A 21054-nucleotide genomic window follows, 5' to 3' on the forward strand; every position below is an offset into this window, starting at 1 on the left:
GGAATGACCCCTTTTACATCACACATAGTAACTGTAGTTGACATTGCAGCTGCTTTAAATATGTATATTCCTGTCCTCTATTTCCAGCACCTATCAGCTATGACACAGCACTTCCTGAAAAGTGGCATTTTGATCTTTCAGGAAGCTCCAGATTCTTCTAGAAGCCACCTTTTCCATGAAGACGTTAAGCTATCTTTCAAAAGATTGATAGATAATAGGCTAATTGTACATACAAATGATAGAATTCCATGCTATCATGCTTAAGTACAACTGCATACAACGTCAATGTTCATCAAAATTGAATGTCCATGTGTAACGACCTTTTAGCGCAAGCAGAGAGTGAAATAAAACCGCATGTGGCTTGTTGTGGATTATTAACTATCTGCATGCTTCTGTGAAGATACAAGAAAAACCGGGGCAACAAGCAGAACTTCCCTGTTGTTATGTGAAAGGACAAATATCTACCAGTCTTCATCTAAATACAGTCAATCCTCCCTAAGGCTCTGAAAATGCAGATAAAAAGACGATACTTAACTCTGCTCAGTTGCCAGTCCAAAAATGGAGATGATCCTCTCTGGGTTCCCGCTGACAGGAGGAGCTTTGGAGGGCAATTCGGAGCGCTCCTGACACGCTGACCCATATGTCACATGTCTGACGCGGTGTTGTGAGATGTGTCGAGTGCTGCAGGGTGACAGTGAGTGAGGTTTCTTGTATTCGGAGTGTAGGAGAAGATGCTCATTTGTTGATATATCTCAAGTGTGTAGACCTGAGTGATTAAGCAGAGGTGTGTTTGTTTTAGCAACTGAGCAAACATACTTTCCAGTTGTGTCAGGGTAGGACACAAGACAGCTCCCAAATGAGCATCCATTTAAAGATGACATGTCCCTTTATATCTCTGGGAATCTATAAAGATATAAAGTATTTTCAACTAATGATCAAAGCCAAAACAGGAGAGCAGGATGGGGCAGGCTGTTCTGTGCTATATCAAAGTTATGGGGGTGCCAAACATTTGCAGCATCCAGATCCAGCAAATGTTTTATTGCTTGGGATCACAGCCAGCTTAAAGAATGTGCTGACGTGAATTTAGGCCATTAAATATGCTGAATAATGTGTATAATTCACTCAATGTCCCATTCCTGTCCTGGCCCTTAGTTAAAGAGCTCAAGCGTCCATATGATTCAGATTTAAAAACTGAACATTTGAACATTTATTTAGAGGACCTTTTTTTGTACAGTAGAGCTTACAGTAGAGTCCTAACTATACCAAGAACCCCCCGTCACTGGCTGTGATGTGACAGCTCTCCGCAGCCCAGTCACATAATCTGATGGCCTTTTTGTGCCGAGCCATTCATCCTTAATCTTCCAGGGCAACACTGAGCTTTGCAGCACTGCTTTAGTTAAAAAGAAGGATTTCTCTCTCTCTCTCTCTCTCTCTCTCTCGTTCTCTCTCTCTCTCTCTCTCTCTCTCTCGCTCTCTCTCTCTCTCTCTCTCTCTCTCTCTCTCTCTCTCTCTCTCTCTCGCTCTCTCTCTCTCTCTCTCTCTCTCTCGCTCTCTCTGTCTCTCTCTCTCTCTCTCTCTCTCGTTCTCTCGCTCTCTCTCTCTCTCTCTCTCTCGCTCTCTCGCTCTCTCTCTTTCCCTCTTAACGCTTTGTGGATATTATGATGAATGAGGCATTATCAGGGCACAGAGGTAAAGTAGATTAAAGTGACATCTAAAGCAGAAAAATGACCCTCCTCATTTACAGAGCCTGCGTTAAGTGATGAGCACAGATAAGTCACGGGTCAGCGAACATGACTCAAGCAAAACGCGCTTGTTACACAATGCAGGGGCCACTCAGGGAGTTATGCTACGGTGCACCAATAGGCCTCAGATATATAAAAAGTTCATATGGTTTTGATGACTTATGAATGATGCACCATCAGTACGATGTCAGATAGATATAGACAGATAATATAAGGTAATGGCTGGCCTGCGGCTTGCATATATGATTCACACATACATATACACAGCACTGTTGGATTTTCATCAAAATACAATTTGGGTTTCTTGACGTAAAGGATGGTGCAATGACGGTCTGATCTCATTCATCAAAGCATGAGTTGGGCTAGATCTGCCCTAAAAAACTACATTGACCCATTACAGCCTCTAAGAATTAAAAGGAGTTCAGTTAAATATTTATACAAAGTTTACTGCAAGTCATTTCATATACAAAAAGTCTGCAAAGAGAAAAAGAGAAAAACATTACTTAGATGTGAAAAGTTAGAGGGAAAGCTGTGGAAGTTTCAAAATAGAAGGAAGCTTTGAGGTATGACTTGTATGATAAGGAGAGAGGTTCCTTCCAGGATGGATGTGTTAAAAGGTCAGGTGTCAGGCCACATCACATTATACACTCCTCTCTGTTTCTACATCTATGGCAGCCGCGGTTAATTCAGAGCATCATTTCCTCTGATTCTGTCTTTCTTTCTTTTTCCCTTTCTGTCTTTTTCTTTGTCTCTCTACCACCACCTTGTTTTCTTTCTACTTTCATTGCTGCAATACTGATATGGTTTTGGAAGTAATACAACTAGTAATGTAATGTTCATGTTGGATCCAGCATGAGTGTACAGTGTAGTAATAAGAAGATTAGGAGTCTACAGCCATGCTGGCTCTGTGAGGCTGTACTTGGGCACAGGGGTGCTTTGATCTAAATGCTAAGCTTCAGCATGCTAACATGCAAGCAATGACAATGTTAACATGCTAGTGCTTAGCAAGTATAATGTTTATCATGGTTGCCATCTTATTCTACTTCTAAACTTAACACAAAGCACAGCTGATTGGAACGTCATTAGTTGTAGGTATTTGGTCATAAACCAAAGAACCACCACAAATAAAAATTTTGACCTGATGATGATGATAGATGAAAAGTCAGCGGATCACCAAAGTAATTAGGATACATCATCTGGGAACCATGAATTTCTGTACCAAATTTTGTGCCAATCCACCCAGTAGTTGTTGAGGTATTTCAGTCAGACTGAGGTTGCCATCCCTCGAGCCACACCGCTAGCATGGCTAAAAATATTTGACAATAGAGTAAATCTTCCAAACGTAATTCTTCACATTTCATTTACACCAGAACACTATGTAATTTTGTCAGGATCCCCAAAGATCCTCACTGACTATCCTTTGCCAGATCATTCAGCATTTCTTTTCATTTCTCAAATAACATGTCCGACACTGTCAACCTCATTGGCTTGTATGAAATATTATCGCATGAGCTTTCTTCTTTTACTTTATAAACGACTTGTTGAAAAGCATTTTATTACACAGTAACCAAACAGGCCAAACACATTATATAACTGTGTATGCACAATAATAATTCTAGTTCATAACTTCATGTAAATATTTTATATATTTCTCCTTTAGCTCCTTTAATGTTAGTCATGTATTTGTGTATAATGAGATGAATTCATAGACCAAGCGTGTCCCAGTGTGCTCTGAAAACCTTCCACACGTGTGCAATCTTAACAGGCACTGATGACTTGTAGTGAAAATACTGCACACTGAATATTGGGTCTATAATGCTTACATCACATTACACAACTTGAAATCAGAAGTGATGGATGGATGGGTCAGCCACTGTGTACATCATGAAAGCTACTAATGGTGGAGGACTGCCAGAGTGGAGCACCAAAGTCACCTGAGCGCAGCTGTCAGATTTGAAGGCTACATTATTACTGTTGGCCATTAAGTTCACTCTGTCATTACTTGTCAGCGGTGCCACCAGGCGCATCAGGCAGAGTGAGAGGGAAACGGAGGCTAATAATAGTTTATGATAAACAAACCATTCTTATCCAGGTCTTCCTCATTATATGTGCTGTCATAACAGCAGCGCAGTGGCAGAATAATGTGAAAGCACTGCTTCAATGCATGACAAGGTCCTGCCTTTTCTATATAACTCCCCGACACTTACATTCATTACATATTCTGTAGGGGCTGGGTTGAATAAGTAGATCCTGTAGTGTCTTATGGTATTACATGTGTGACACTGGAGATGTATGAACTATAAGGCATGGTTGTAAAACAACAACATTTTGGCATTACATGCTGTGGGCCATGCAGTGATTGTAGAGTATGCACTGGATGCAATTGTGTTTGATTCACGTGGATAAAACACAACATGCAGCTGAGTCTGTGTGCACGTTTACACTGTTTGTACACACATGCAGAGATTTGCATTTATTAATGTGTGCGAGAGGGTGAAAGACAGACGGGGAAAACATGACAGTGAAATATAGAGAGGCAGCAAACACTAGCAAGAAAACGTTGACACATACAGACTGATAGATGGGCAGAAAGGGAATAGAAAATTTTGGGCCCGTGGCAGTGTGTCTGCCTCTGTCGATCTGATTTGGGTGACACTGTGTGACAGAAAGCTGGCAGAAGAGCTGGGTGACCCCCCCCTCCACTGGAGGTCACGATGGAAGTGACTGGCACATATACACATTCAAACATGCATGCACAAACACACACACACACACACACACACGCACACACACACACACACACACACACACACACACACATCAAACCCAGTCTCCAAGTCTAAAACTTCCTCTACCCTTTACTTCTTATCAGCCCTCAAACCACAAACAGTGGAATTCAGACTGGCGAAATGCTGGTGTTAACCCTTACTTGGTGAACAGAAGTTACATTAAGCTTGTGTATTAAACCAGAGACAACGGCTGCAGAAGGGTAATTATCTTCTGCCTGGTGAGCCAAATCAAGGCAGGACCTCTGATATCTTTATCAGTGATCCCATCTCTATTAGGCTGCTTTAGCCCAACATGCTCACAATGACCATACTAACACGCTGATGTTTAGCTGGTATAATGTTCACCATGTTCACCATCTTAGTTTAGCGTGTCAGCATGCTAACATTTGCTAATTAGCATTGAACCCATTAGCTGAGGCTAATGGGAATGTCATTAAGATTATTTTTTGTTAAATGGTCATAAAGCAACATGTCCAAATTCTGACGTGATGATGGTGCTAGAGTCAGGAGATCACCAAAGTTATTATGATTTATCATGTGGAGGACATGAATGTCTGTACCAAATTTCATGGCAATCCATCCAATAGTTGTCCAGACATTTGTCAAAACCATGAATGTCAACCTCATGGTGGCACTCAAGAAAAACGTCAGAGGATCACTAAAGTCAGTAGGATGCACCATCTGGGAACCATCAATGTCTGCAATGTCATCGAGGAGGTGTTGAGAATATATGTAAACTGTGGCCGGCTGGTGGCGCTAGAGGAAAAGTCAGGGGATCACCATAGTCAGTAGGATTCATCCTCTGGGGATCATGAATATGTACACAAAAATCCACCCAACAGTTATCGAGATATTTCTGTCTGGACTAAAGTGTGCACCGACTGACCGACATTGTCACCCCTAGAGCCACGCTGCTGCTAGCATGCCTAAAAACAACAAAAAAGTAGCTTTGCTCTAAGGAAAAACAATTACTTCTTATCAGATCATGGGATGCATGTGGCAGGTATGTCCATCATCCCCTTCCCCTTCACTTGGTTGCTTTCCCTTTCATCAGAAGCTTCACACCAGCGAAGGGTAACTCCCACAGGGCGAGGAGCTCTTTGGTTCCTTGTACCATTTAATAGCTTACCTCTGGTTGATGTATTTTTTATAGGATAGTTAGAAATGCAGTGTGAGTGCTGTTTAGTTTAATGGCGCTCTGTAGATGAATGAAGATGTTCATAATTGATGACGCTTGTGTCTTTAAGTACTTTTCTATATTATGCTTATTGTTCACCAATTGCCTGCAAAGAGAATGCCCCTTGGAGGACACTGCAATGAACTGAACATATTAAACATGCATTTCATGTATGAGCAGCGGATAAAGGATGAAGATAAGGGAAAGTTGTAAGGCTTCAGCTTAAAAGTGCACTTGCTATTTCCCATCCCATCCAGGCCAATGGTTTTTACTCCCATGAGATAAAGAGTACTTTCACTGTTATTTTTAGGTTGGGAAAAGCTCATCTGCTGTTCCCTAGGTGAGAGGCCTGGCCCATCTGATCCCATCAAGCAGTGTATTCATCCCTGCTGTCTTAGCACACTGTCTATCTGCTGTAGCTGATTGTCCACCTATAGCATTTTCTCTATCATCTTGCTTTCATTAATTCTTGGATTATAAACATGCTTTGCAATTATGGCCTTTTCTTTCTCTTATTCTATTTTTGACTCTCCAATCATCTCTTTACCTCGCCACTTGAGTAGATTATATTTTTGATGAGACTGATACTGTTACCAACAAGTCTCTCTCCATGTAGATCTGAAACTGGAAATAAGAAACAAAGTCCACATTTTCTGCCTCTTGTTTGATTCACAAAATATGAGTATGATGTAAGTGATACAACACATTCTGTAGACATTTCTGTGTCAGGGGCAAACACACACAGATACACTGAAAAACACACTTAGGAGTGTCTGAGCAGAGAGGGGAAGTTTCACCCACACATGCAAGCATGGTGTACCACTGGTGTAACCTGAAATGCTGGAATCCTGACAGGCAGGTTCACAGGTATAACCCCTGGCTGACTAGGTCATTGTCAAATTAGCAATTCAGTTTGAATCATCATATCAAGTCTGTTGAATAAATTGCTCAGTATCAGCTCAAATAATGACAATTCCTTGACAATAAGCAAATATTTGTAATAGGAAAGTCTGACAATGTCTGACAAAAACATCACAATGCATTTCATATTCAGTGATGTTGAGTGATTTTTTTAATAAGATCTTTAGTTTAATGTAATAGTTTGAACTGACTGAAATAAACACACAATGACACCAGTCTCTAATTTAGGGAAGCCATTATGTAAAAGGTACAGCCAAGATAGCCCTTTCGGCTCCGAGCACCGCGCATGCGCTTATTGCAATATTGCTGCCTTCATGCACTCTTTGCAGGCTCCGACTTCCGACTATCAAACTAAAAAAATGTCACAGTGTCCCAACTCAATACCATGCTAATACTGTAAATTAAACACTATATATTAATGTAAACTTGGTAATTACTCACCAAAAAATATGTGTCATGTGGGGTACTGGGCAACAAGAAATTACGCTTAAGATAAAGTTAAAAATGACATCCCATATAGTGATGAGAATATGCATTTCAATTGATATACTGGTTATCTATTGTTGTATGAGCTGTTGTACCATTTAATAAAAGGATATGTATGTTGTCATTACAACATAGTACCCTATAGGCTGTAGTTGGCATGGATATGCTTCAAGGCATAGTTAAATACATATTATCTGAATGGCGTTTACAACTGGGAAATTTGAGTCTCGGATTGGACTCAGATTTCTAAAATTAAGTTTAATGTTTTTAATTGAAATAATGAATACATAAAATTAATCAATTTTAAATGTAAGGCACGTGCATTATGTCATAATTGAAACAATTTGATCAAACAGCATACAATATATAACTCAAAATTCCGAAACGTCAGGGAAACCCACCTCTATTCTACGTATATTGTAACATAAAGTATACCCACATTTTTGTTGGATCGTTCGTGTGAACTCATCTGGAACTTTCCGACAGCACTTGAATGCAGCACGAACAGCAACACATTCCCAGCGCCACAGCAGAGCACAGAGTGGGAATGAGATTCAGCCAAGTACGCGAGTCGTACCTGGTCAAACACTGAGCCGAGGACGGTGTCAGCCACCGATAGAGTCAACGGTCGGATCCGGAAAGAAAAGAGTGGAGTCGCTGTTAACTGGAGAAAAGAAAGAAACACCTAAATAAGTGAGTTTATAGGAAAAAAACTGAGAGGATTTAATAAGTGGACACGAGACGTGAGTGGGACCGTGGCAGATGTAAAATGACATCGATAAAGGGGGATTAAACTGCGGGGATGATAAGAAAATTATGAAAACACTGTCTACTTTGTAAGAAGTGATTTCAGAGCAGACAGGAATGGCTTGATTTCTCACCCCGGGAGAGCGGTGGGAAAATACTGCGAGAGGCACTCATGTTTCTGTGGAAGAGAAAGAAAGTTTGCTGCGCTTCACTTCGATACAAGTCTACTTTCTGAGAGGGCATCGCTGCTGTGACTTATTTCTCATCCCAGTGGCAGAGCCCGCCTGTGTTGGTGTCGGCTCATAACTGCTCACAATGTCCAAACCCGTGCTAAAGAAAAACCACTGGACATCCAAAGTGAACGAGTGCTCCGTCTCCAAAGATGCCCGTGGTGACTTGAATGTGCCACTGCGCGGTGGCGCAGAGAACGGAGAGTTCGCCTACATCGGGCAAGTTAACGAGGATGTCGTGGTTTACAGAAGTGGAAAATTAAATGATGGGGAACTGCTGCTGGAGGTGGAGAATCTCTCCATTTCGGGATTACCCTTGTACGACGTACAGACAGTGATAAAGAACTGCAAAGGTGCCGTCAGGTTGAAAACTGTCAAGCAAGGTAAGCACTCGAAGAGGCAGCGGCTCACGCAAAACTCCGTTCAAAGTTCTGCACTTTAATGTTGCCCAGTTTACTGCAAAATGACAGGGGTCGTCAGGGGTTGAATTCGCCAAGCCCTTTATCGAAACAGAAGGAAGTACTCGGCACACATAAAAGGTACAATTATGCTTAAACGGTTATCAAAATTGAAACGTTGAAGTTGGCTTTGCTTCCAAGGAGGACTTCTGCGGGTAATATTTTAGTTGGTAATATGTTGAAATAAGTTTTATATTGGTATATCAAGCTGAAGGGTGACATTGTACACCTGTCTATGAGCAAGGCCTCCTAAATTGACAGATTTTTGAACGACGTTTGGCGTGTACTTCTTCCTTCAATACTAGAGAAAATACCACCTGTCGGGCCCAGAGGGGTGTAAACAACATAGGTTCACATATATAGTTAATTCAGCTTCCCCTTTGTTTCCTTGTGAGTGTTAAGACCCTATTCAATGTGTCACTTAAAGTTTGATCTTTGCAGGTGTCACTCATCCCATTACTTTAAAGAGCAATAAGCTGTCCTAAAGCATATGAGAGGGTCAGTTTACCCTCAGTTTTGAGTAAGCCAGACACATCAGTAAAGTCTGAGTATGGTCTTTTTTTTGGCTGTGTCTGTTAGGGCTTCACAGTATCTGTTGAGTCCTCAAACAGGCTAGACAGGCAACACTTCTCTAGCACCTAACCGGAATGGGAACATCGGGCACCTGACAGAAACGCGAACATCAGGCCAGCATGGCTGGTCTGGCTAGTTCATGGTCAGCTTGACTCAGCAGGGCTGGGCAGTTTGACACTGAGCCACTCTGACAGGCTCCCAGCGTGGTAAAGCAGACTGCTGAAGGGATGCTCGGTGCCAGCCTGGGCCACACTGACTTCCTGTAGAGACAGACAAAAGAGCAGCAACTCTTCAAGGACAATTTCACATATTTATAACCTGTGAACGCTGGCAGCAATATTGGCCGGGCCTGTTCAGAAGTAGCACCAGGCTTTTTAAAGGCGCTACATGTACAGGTCATCATCTACCTGCACCACCACATTGTATTTGGGAGGGAAAGAAATCACATTGGCTATAATATGGATGAATGCACTATTCTTCCAGTGAGTAAGGAGTGGAATCTGGTACAATACATTTTCTGAACAAAGACACGCTGTGAAAAGCTGGTGAAAAATCTTCATCAGCCTTCAACTGAACATGTAAAAATATCCTGTTTGGGATGGGGAGCATGGGGAGCATGGCGGCTAATGGAAAACGTGGTCCTGGTTTGATATGTTTACAATAGTGCTGAGCAGTTTCGGGCTCTGAAGTGCAGGTTTTTATTCTACACAAACACTACACCAGCAGATATCACTGGTAAGTTCCTGCTGTCTGATTGAAGGTTTGTCAATCTACTGTCACCTACTGTAGTTTTTGTTTGGAATACATGGCTTCAGACTTTTGGCTCTCAATAGCAAACTTTTTTCTATTAAAAATTCAGCATGTTGCAACTTTAATGCCACACAGTTGGAAATACTTTGTATTTTTAAACGTATAAAAAGCCCTTATTCAGTATGAGCGCAAATAAAGTGAAAGAAAAGTAAAGGTCCTGCACACAGGTGTTTTCAGTTATTGGCTAATTAGACCTCTACTCAGGTTGAAGATGGGCGGAGCTAATGCTGGTGATTATGTGATGTCACATAGGCCATTTTCATGGCAGACATTTTGACTTGTCATAGTAGGAAAAGCACAGGTGTTACTAATAACCCCCCCCACCATTGTCTGTGAAGACTAATGACTTCAGACAAATATGAGGAGACTCACTTCTTACTTTGAGCCAATCAGAAGTCTCAGGGCTCCCGGCTCCCCCCTTATTCCAGGACCCATCTGGGGATGTCGGGTGTCACCGCCATACAACGTCACATGATCAGATTCCATTTCAAGTTTTTAATAATTCACGCTGCCTGGGAATTTCCCTCCCTAATCAGCCTTAATTGGGAAAATATGCTTGGCAACAAGGGCCATCTGTAAAATCTAAGTGACCTAATTTTACCCAGAGCTTGTGCCATTTTCTCACTTTAATCAAGTGGGATGTGTGGAGAGGTGCTGCTTCAGTGTCTTGGCTCACTGATATTCATGAAGCATTTCCTGCTGTTGACTGTGTAAAAAGACGCGTTGCAAAGTGTTAGGTTGGGACCTTCTGCACTCTATTCAGACCTGTTGGCACTCACACAAGCCAGCTCTCTCACACACACACACACACACACACACACACACACACACACAGGCATGTCTAGTCTGAGCTGAGAAGAGGCTCTAACCAGTTCTGCTGCAGAGATTGTAATGCTTGCTTTGGGTATGAGTGAAAAAGTACGAGACACACACACATATTTACTGTACACCACACACCCTGTGCCCTGCTGCTAGCCCAAATTCACTTCACTGTCTATCAATTGGGCAGAAAATAACTGGATTATGTAATTACATACAATCACAGACATGCACTCTCACTCCTCACCCTTGTTTAAACAAGCCGCCACTGACCCGGTCCTAATGCAGTTTAATGTTTAATACGGAGATGTGCTATAATGACAATATACCGTGTTTGCAAACAGAAATTCACATTATGATAAGACGTTACCCCACCCACCCCCACCCCCCGCCGGAACTTCTTTGTGGATAATCTTCATAAGAAGATGACCTAGTGCTCCACATATGCAAACCGATCACAAACACATGCTTGTACAAACACACAATCACAACAGAGAGGTTTCAGCAGATTAGTGTCATGCTCTCTCTGATGTTAGTACACATGTTGGGTGTGTTAATAATCAGGGAAATGTCTATGATAGTGTGTGTGTGTGTGTGTGTTTTCTGGATGAAAAATGGCACAGTGGCCCAGAGTTCACGGGTTTCCCCAGGCAGGAGGTATGCTGTGTATGTGTGTGTGTGTGTGTGTGTGTGGGTTGCCATGGTCAGAAGGATTTGTTGCATGTGACCACGCTCTCTCTCACACACACACTAGAAATTCAAATCCTCTTCACGTAAAAACCAACCGTTGCTCTCCCAGACCAATCAGGAATCGGGGGGGGGACTACAGCTTCGGAGCAGTGTATTTCTTTCCAAGCTGTGTTATACCATGAAGCTGGTGCGATGAACGAGGCCTTACAAGCTATAAATTTCTGGAAGCAGAAAATATTCTCCCTTTCATATGGCGGCGCGAGTTGCTAACCAGGGCCCTCCTGCTCAAATTTACAACATCATTTTACTGCATTAACTCCAAGCTCTGCATGTGTGTGTGTTTCTGGCAGGGATTGCATATGGAAGTGTTTATTTCCTTTCTCTCAGCAGGAAGTTGGACACCCCTCCTCGCCCCAACCGTCCTTCCACCTTTGTATTCTCTGACAGCGGTGGAACGACTTCACTTCCTCCCTCGTACCCGGCTTTAGGAAAGATCTCTGGCTTCAATTTCAGGGTTGTGTGTGTTTATATCTGCAAGAGTGTGTGTGTGTGTGGGTATGAGAGCGAGAAAGAGGGAGAGATAGAAGCCACATGTGTACAGTATAAGCATCTTGACTACTTTGAGCTGAATTTGTGTTTGTGTGTGTCGGTGCTCAGCTTAAGCTCTGCATTTAAATACAGTGTAGGGACACTCGGTTACCAACTAAACAGACCGTGAAATGCTGTCTCACTAATACAGCGCTTTTTGTAATCCCACTAAAGAGGTACACATGCATGTGCGCCGTCTCTCCTCTTGTTTGCTGAAGAATCGCCTTTCTTTTCCTAATTAGCTCAAGTGTGGGCTGTATCGAGTGTGAATGGGAATCGGTCACACTTGGCACTTGCAGTTACACACTCTGTCAGAGGAAGAGACAGGCCAACTAATTTACGATAGTGAGTTTAGTAGTGGGGGGGGCAGTGAGGCAATTCCCTTTCCTTTGAAGACTGCTCTTATCCAGCGTCCTCAAATTGTATAAAAGCACAGAAGAGGAGTGTGTATTTCTGGGGAATGCGTCAAGATTTAGACATGGTTTGCAAAAAGTTCCTGAAGAGTGAAACAGTTTGTGAAACAGTTTGTTAGATCTTTAAACAGTGACTATATGACATTATGAATTGCTGTTTTTCAGAATGACATTTACTACACTGGAAATCAAATCCTCTGCATAGATGTCTCAGGCAGCTGCTTCTTTTATAGCTGTTGTAGCCATTACTAAGGAAGTGGGTGAAGAGATCATTGGCAGTTTCCCTGTGAGACCTTTTCACTCTAATCCTAAACCAGTTCTAAGGAAATCTGTCAGCACTCTCTTTTCTCAGTGGTCAGTTCTTGAGGATTTGTAGCACAGAGTCATTTAACCACGCTTTGCTTTTTTTCCATCTGTCAAACCATGAAATGCTGAGCTCCTTATGAGTGTCGGGACACACAGGGAAATTAAAGCCCCGAGCTTAATATCAGGCTGCTTTGGTTCAGTACCTAAGGTAACTGTTAACCTAGCCAAAGTGCACAGTAGGATGAGTTGACAAATCTAATCTTCGCTTATTCCCACACTGTCAATCCGGCCGCTTGGTTAGCATAATCCCCCCATCTGGGAGGTATGGTGATGCTCACTGTTAGCGAAATTAGCCTCCAATCTCAGAGCAGGTGAGTGTCGAAGGGTTACGCCTGTTTTTCAGCCAAAACCTTTTGAACAGTAAATGCAGTAATTGTGAAGTCAGTAGCTGAGATATTGTACCAAGGCACCGACCTGCTGCTACTTCAGAAGTAGCTGACGCTTCACAGTCTCTCTGCCAGCCTCCACAGTGTCTGAGCATAGGCAGTTCTGCGTCCTGGAAATGGACCGTGTGTATGCCTGCAGATAGTAGTGGTGTGTGTGCATGTATTTGTGCCCCGTTTGCGTGTGTGCGTGCCAGACAGGCTGACATGGCCGACTCTTTCCTGTCAGCTCCGCTGCTGTTAAACTCAGATGAGATGTGGTTCCGCCTGCAGCGGGCACGACTGGGAAGCAAAGTGATGGGATTGGTAGTGGCTGTGGGCATTATTAATATGGCTGAGACTAGACCCAGTAGGAAGTGGATGTGCCCAAGAAAAATGCTTCTTGTCTCTTGAAAAGTTGAAGGTTTTATAAGTTTTTAATTTTTTAATTCAGCAGGAACTTCTGCACAAAGCATTGTAGTTAAGTGCTTGTGCGTTTTTAACTCCACCTCGTGTTTCTGCAATAACATGTCGCAGCATATCCAAGACACTTGGAAACTTACATGGAGTTAATTTGTTGTCATTAAAGTTAATCGTCAGCTTGTTATCTTTCCAGTTGCGGTTGCACCCAGATAAACTATACTTTATCTCTCAGGCTCCTTGAGATACGAAGGCCTTACTACCCCAGTCTGCTTCCTCCTTTTCTTTACCTTTTCCTAATTCATTCCGGTTGAGGCCTCGGGGTCTGTTTACACAAATCCCATTAATGTAAAGTCTTTGGGAAGCTTACTCATGCACATTCATGTGCACAGGCAGACAAAACAAAGGAGTATCTACAGGTTTAGGGAACAGTCTAGCCCTGATTAAGAGGATTTAGACACGAGTCTGTCTGTTTGTCCGCGGCAGTGAGCACAGACACACACACACACACACACACGCACACACACACACACAGGCCCAAACTCCCGGGGTCTTCCTGCAGCGGCAATTATGCGGCACACAACAATGCCTTGCTGAACCACACTGCCTTAGTCCTCCTCCTCCTCAGCTTTCCTCACTCTATTCATCTTGTCTGCTCTCTTTACCCCCCCCCCCCCCCAAAGTCTTCATCTATTCTCTTCACACTCATTGTCGTCTGAATATGGGGATCGTGACGGCTCTTATTAAGGAGTCTCCCACCCTGTCCTTTTCCTTCTTAAGTCTTCTAATGAAAAGAATCGTCCAACAGGTCACCTCACAGCAGATATGGATGAGCATATGTGGCAAAGCATTGAGGACAGCTTTTTGTGGGCAGCAGTCACTGTGAAGGGAGAGTGTGGTGGATTATGGGTGAAAGAATTAGCTGGGGAAGATTTGAAGTAAGGAAGACATATTGGTAACATGTGTTAGGATTTGCGGTTAGGACCATGATCACTGACGTATGTGTGCAAGTTTCTCTTGATGAGCCGGCAGTGGTGGTGTTCTTCCCCGAAGTATTTCACTAATTGATGCATAGCCAGCGAGGCACTGCTGCTCTTAAAAGAATAGTTCGACATTTTGGGAAATGAGCTTATTCGCTTTCTTGGGGAGAGTTAGATGAAAAGATTCATTCTGATGTCACGTCTGTATGATAAATAAGTAGCTGGGGCCGGTTAGCTTAGCTTAGCATAAAGAGTGGAAGCAGTGGAAATACTTCTACTGCACCAGCACAGGTAAAGCTCACTAATTAACTAACTGTATCTTGTTCTGTACGAAACATTTGCCATTTTACGGGGGCCCTGGGGCAGTTGCCAGGCAACCAGTCAAGAAATAGTCTGGCACCTAATCCCTCTTAAAGTGGTGAATTGTCGCTTTTACACTTCAGTTTTTGTACGAAAGCGAATAAGCGTATCTTCCTTTTATCTCCCAGAGAAACGACAGTGATGTATCAGGAATTGCTGTTAATTTAGTAACCTGCTGTGCTGTCAATGTTTATGAAATCTAAAAAGTGTTGTGATCTTTTTGCGTTTGCAGAGTATGTATGTAGATAAGAAAGGTGCCTGCAGCTCTCCCATCTGGAAAAATCCGCCTGTGTGACGGTGACCAGCGCTGAGGCAGCCTTGATTGGGAAAGCATGTGTGTCCTGCGGTCAGCTCGGGAACCTTCAGGACACCAAATGGCTTCAGTAATCTGTTTATAATGACAGGGGAGATATGGTTGTGTCATCAGCTTCGCAGGTGGCCTCCCAGTGCTGGAGGGTGTTCGGTAATAACTGGTTAGCAGCTAAGGGCAGAGTGACACTGTGTATTACAGCTATTGCTGCTATCTGATCTCCCTGCTTCGGACTGCGTGGCTCCGTGTGATGACTGTGCATCAGCTGTGTGTCCCCTGAAGCTGGGCACTCACTGCATGACTCAATCACCACAGATCCCTGTACCACTCACATTAAAGTCTATTGTTTCCAGTAGTTTCATGCCTCTTCAACTAAGTGGCACACACACCCACTAAATGATTCAATATATGCTGGGGACCACACACAAAAGATTCTTTACTTTTGGGCTCTCTGGTGCAAAACACTTTTTTAACAGATTGTGCTGAAATGGAACTTGAGAAGGAGGATTGGTGTTCACCCATTTGTGCCAAATAAAGAACAAAAGAAGTGAGCTAGATGCCAAAGGGAGGAGAATAGCTCTCTGTATTACTTAATGTTCCTGCTGCATATTTAGCATAGTCAAGGGAATATTATTTTATAAGCCAGTTATACAGTAATATTAGTTTTTCTTTTCCACATGGTTTCAATTCAGTTTCATCATGAAATCTTTTGGCTGCTGTGAAATCTTTTGGCTGTTGGCTATTGTTGCTAACCGTTATTATTTATGGTTAGGTGAAAGCTGCATTGGTTCAGATCCTGGCGTTTTGTCTCCAAAAGTTTAAAACCGGCCTCAATTTGGGTGAAGTTGAATAGATTTTTGGAAGAGCTTTCTGGGGGCAAAACACTAAGAATGGAGGCAGAGCTAATACTTTATCAGCACCTCCTTAATGACTATTTGAGACGGATAATGTAATAACGTGATTTTATTCTAAGGAGTTCTTCTTATCTTTTGGTTATTGTAACTGGAATCGGGCACACACACCATAAAATAATGTCTTTGAAAGTTTAAATTATTCTAATTATTTAGTGATTGCAAACAGCACAGCTCGCAGCTCTGTTACAGGTTTGCTGCTTTGATTGTCTTGGTAGCACCATGGCAGCACAAAGTTAGGCTGTCCCGCTGTGTGCGTCTGATAGTGGAACATAAAGGTCAGTACACATACAGTATGAAAACTACAATAGAGAGACTTTATTCCCCTTATTCACAGACAGAAGCAGTCATCATTTACTGTACAGGCGTCATTAAACCAGCACAACGAGGACAATGTGACGCCTTACTGATAGAATCTTAATTAGACAAGCAGAGACTAATTAGCAAAGACAGGAAAAGGATTGAGTCTTAATTAAGAGGTCACTGGTGTCCATCTTCTCTCTCCACTGTTGGCATCAGTCACAGACGTTAATGTCGAGTCTCTTGAAGTGATGCCTGTTTATGTGACAACTCCACCGCCTTCTATACGTCAACGTCAGCAGCTCCGAGTTCCAAAAATCCACACAAACTGAGCACAAGACAAAAGCTAAATGTAAATACTGCACATCCCAACGAGCAGCAAGACCTGATCTGGTTTACACATTTTCACATGAAAGATGATTATCTTTTTAAGAAGCAGGTATTGTCCATCTTCGCCACGACTCTCTCTTATTTTGCCGCACGGCCCTCACGTCCCCTTCCTGATTGAATTTGACATTTGACGTTGTCTTGTCACTGTATTGTACTCAATGACTCAATTCTAATCTGTTGTGGTTTCACTGCACTGTTCCTTCACAGGTATCCCTTTCAAATGTATTTTTTGACAGCAGCATGTTGCCTGCGTAGTTTCCTTCCATCCTATGACTGAAATTGCTTCCCTACGCTGCAGTGAACAAATGTTATGAGATGGAGACGCTTGGCTTTATACTCAAGTTTTAATATTTTAAGCAGAAACACCCATTCCTCACATAAATGTTGTAAACAAATTTTGGAGCCAGCCCCTCTAGACTTTGTAGTTGTAATTAAAGTAAAACACAGGCCTCGCAAAAATGTTACATTACAAAACACTTGTCTATTCAGAGAGGCTGTACTATGAAACTGGGGCAGCTGTGTGTGCCTTTTGATAACCAAATCAGCACCCTTATCTATCTGAAATCACATTTCTCGCTCCACGGTGTTAAATTCCTCCATGTTCACGGTGTGGCTCACTGAATGACCCGAGTTTTCAGATAATTAAAATGACAGTAGTGACAGTGTGGGAGAAGGTCGGCTGGTGCAGGCTTGTGGACCGCGTGTCACCGCTAGTAGTGGCCGCCGTGACGAGCCTAATCTGATGCCCATATGGAAATAGTGCCATACTGCAGGATTATGACTTGACACAGACCCTCCAGCCTTGTCATCGTGCCTGTATTTTCAGTTCATCTAATGACTGCTCAGCAGCACGCTGACTCACTGTAGGCCGGCCTCGATGGAGGCTTTGTGAGGCTGAGGTTTACCACACATAGCACACTGTTGATGCTATTTGCAAGGCTTTTATGTGGGCATCATGTGATTCTTAGCTGTGTGTTGGGTCAGATGAGCAGGATTGTGTGGGCCGGGTCTGAATTCCATTTGTCACTTGGTAATGCCCCACTACTATTGCTGCAGCATTAGATTCACACGCACACACACACACACACACACACACACACACACACACACACACACACACACACGGGCAGACATATACTCACATGTAAAGTTAAATCCATGATCCATGCCCTTAGGGAATAATATATGCATGCAATAAGCTTACATGTTTATCCTCAGTTTGCATGGAGGGATATTGTCTTGCTCACTCACACATGCACACACCACCGTATCCCTGCTCTCTGTACTGTTCAGGAATGCTCTGTTTACATAGCTGAGGCTGGCCCAGATCAGTATTTTAGTCTCTCAGGTGTCTGCTGTTTGTCACTGACAGTTATTTTATAGGCCCCAGTATGGCTTGTACTCCGGCACATACTGCTGCACCTTGCCTAAAACCATCCTCTTGTCTGCAGGATTTATAGGGGGACACAATGACCCAGAGACTCTAGGGAAGTTTAGCGCAATCATTGAAATGCACTTCAGAATTAATGTCATTTATTTCTGTAGGAAACCTTGTGGAAATGTTGTGGGCTGTGTTTTTCACCTGGTCTGTTATTAACTTGTCTGAGATGTTGCCGCAGTGATGAACGCATGTCCTCAGCATATATACTCTTGGCTTTTTCAGCCCTATAGTTATCTACCTGACACCATTCGACATAAGATTGGGCTTCTTTATACGACTGTGACTTGTGTTCCTGCAGAAAGCCTATCAAATCAGACTGCATGCTGCGGTTGAGGGCCACACTGATGGTTGAACAGAATCCATCTTTCTACCTGCTTGTGCAATTGAATCTGCCTCGCCTAGCCAATCGCATCATTGTAAAAGCGATGTGCAACATCAGCACACCTTTTTATATGATCTCTCTCTCTCTCTCTCGTTGCACCATGCCGTGATATGACAGTTCCTTTACTGGTGATGTATTGCACCAATCTGCTTAACACATAGAGAATCAGCTATTTTCTTAAAAACTCATTGGCGCAAATAGGCAGGAGATTGCTGGCGAACACAGACGTCCCTCCGTGACCTGGAGCTCTGCTGGGCTCCAGAGCTCATAAATTAGACAAGAAATCTAATTTCCCTGTGGGGCTCTTAGGATCCGAGTGTTCACAGAAACACTGTTTCTTTTCAGGGGCGGTTGATTTCTATTCTTCTTGATGTAAATGGGCTGATAAGGGGACAGTTGGAACTGGATTGTGGCCTAGTTGCTTGCTGAGTCACTGTGGAGTAGTACTCTCCTTCTGTCACACTGACTCTGGGATTTTTGTTTTTTTAGCAGTGCACATGACAGTCCTGTTTGGAGTCGTCTCCTCACAGCTGTAGATACTGTTGTTGTGAGAGGGAGTTTATTACAAGCGCTGAATTGTGTTGGACTCAAGACTCTTGAGGGTCACAGAAAGCGCCACACACTTTCGAACAATGTTATCACAGAAAACAGCTGGAGAACTGGAGTGGGAATGACTGTGATAAGCGGAGTCATTTTCAGCGTTGCCATTTGTTACTAAGCTCTGCTGTTCTTGTCTCGTTTTTGAAGGGACTTTTTTTGTTGTCCAGCTTTCCTTTAGATCCATTTTCGCTATCTCTGACTCACCGTTGCCTCCCGCTCTAATTCCTGCGTGTCACTTCCTCAATCCATTGTGTCATCTTTGTCCACCATGCCCTTTGTTCTGGTTGATATTCAGAGGTACTCTTAACACTTCCTGCCCTGTAGGGTAGAGTTTAGGACATGCATTGGGTCACTGTTGTGAATTCGAGAACACGCTGAGTAGTCTGACAGGTCTCAGTGTAATGAAACATTTGGCAGGGGTGTGTTTCATTCTCATTGTTTAAATAAAAACCAGCCAATCAGATGCATGTTGCTGAAACCTGCTAACTGGTGACTCTGCTAATCATCGGGTCATCTGAAACCTGACTCACGCCACCCGTTTGTTTGTTTGAAGGTAATAAAATGATCCGCGTCATAGAGTTGTTTGGTTTCTTATTCATGTTCAACCTCCCCTCCTCTGCCAATAAGCCACAATTAGCCTCATTGGTCAGTATCTGCCTCATCTCCTCAGGACATTTAAAGGCACAGTGAGTGTTTCATTTCTCTGTGAAATTATCAGTGTAAAATAGACTGAACTTTACTGTCAGAGCCCCCTGAAATTCATTTTGTATTAAACTTTACTGTCAGATCCCCCTGAAATTCATTTTGTAATAAACTCCACTCTATAGCCCGACTGATGCAGGATTTTAGGGGCAGATATCGATATTTGGGAAATTTGTGCACACAGACACAATGCACATATTTTTAGATACTGTGTGATTTATACTTTTTGTCAATATCATCATGTCCATAATGTCCATCATGTATAAACGTCCATAAATCCTCTTAGAAACCAAAGAGAAAAGGCTCCATAACTTGCCTGAGAATCGTCACGTTTTTCTTTTTTTTTTTTTCAATATCAAAGTCATCCAGCGATAGTTATTTCACATCCATGGGTACATTGCAAACAGGAACTGCTAACAGCTAATTCGGCATTTTAATGGTGCCAGTTTGCCAAAATGTAAACAAATATATCGGCTATAGGCTAAAAAAACAGAGCTCAATATTATACTTCCTGTTTACATCCCCCAAAGCCCCCAAATTATGGACGTAGAGCATGATTGTCCCCCAAATCAAAGTAAGACAAAGCATGATAAAAGTGGTGACAAAATCAACCCTTCTAGAAGAATCTGAGCTCTCACATTTTCCATATTGTCTGACAGGATGTAAGACAAACAGTAACCTATAGTGCAGAGACTCCACCCATGCTGCCAGAGAGTCGCTGTTTATTAGCTCCATGCGGCCCCAGCCCCTTCATTGTCCTTTTGGTAGGAATGGTTGGAATCCTATACAGCCAGTCGGGGCTGTTTAGCTGTTTATCATCACAACGTCTCTGGTTTGCTGTCAGTTTAACAGCACTGGAACATGCCAGTGTTAGGAGGTCGTTTACAACAAACGTGGAACATTTGGAAAAATTAATGAACATAGAAGTGGGAGACATTGTGGTTTGAGATCAGTTGTCTTGAAACTGATGTGTTGTTACACCCATGGGAGCGCACAGATGTACTCTGTAGAGCAAAACTTACTTAATTCGTAGGTGTGTGTGATTTAAGGCGACACAAGGCTTTATTACTTAATAGGGAAGGAATTT

General features: G+C 42.8%; 1 protein-coding gene across 2 annotated transcripts in view; it reads left to right on the plus strand.

Annotated features, from left to right (window-relative positions):
• Nucleotides 1–7904: 7904 nt before the first annotated feature.
• Nucleotides 7905–21054, plus strand: part of magi1b (membrane associated guanylate kinase, WW and PDZ domain containing 1b) — a 126779-nt gene continuing 113629 nt past the window's right edge. For both annotated transcript variants that reach the window (XM_070901917.1, XM_070901918.1), the window contains exon 1: nt 7905–8475. In XM_070901917.1, coding sequence (XP_070758018.1) covers nt 8178–8475 — 298 coding nt within the window. In that variant the 5' untranslated portion in view covers nt 7905–8177. The remainder of the gene's footprint in view (nt 8476–21054) is intronic.

This window comes from Enoplosus armatus, chromosome 3, assembly GCF_043641665.1.
Source record: "Enoplosus armatus isolate fEnoArm2 chromosome 3, fEnoArm2.hap1, whole genome shotgun sequence".
NCBI lineage: Eukaryota > Metazoa > Chordata > Actinopteri > Centrarchiformes > Enoplosidae > Enoplosus > Enoplosus armatus.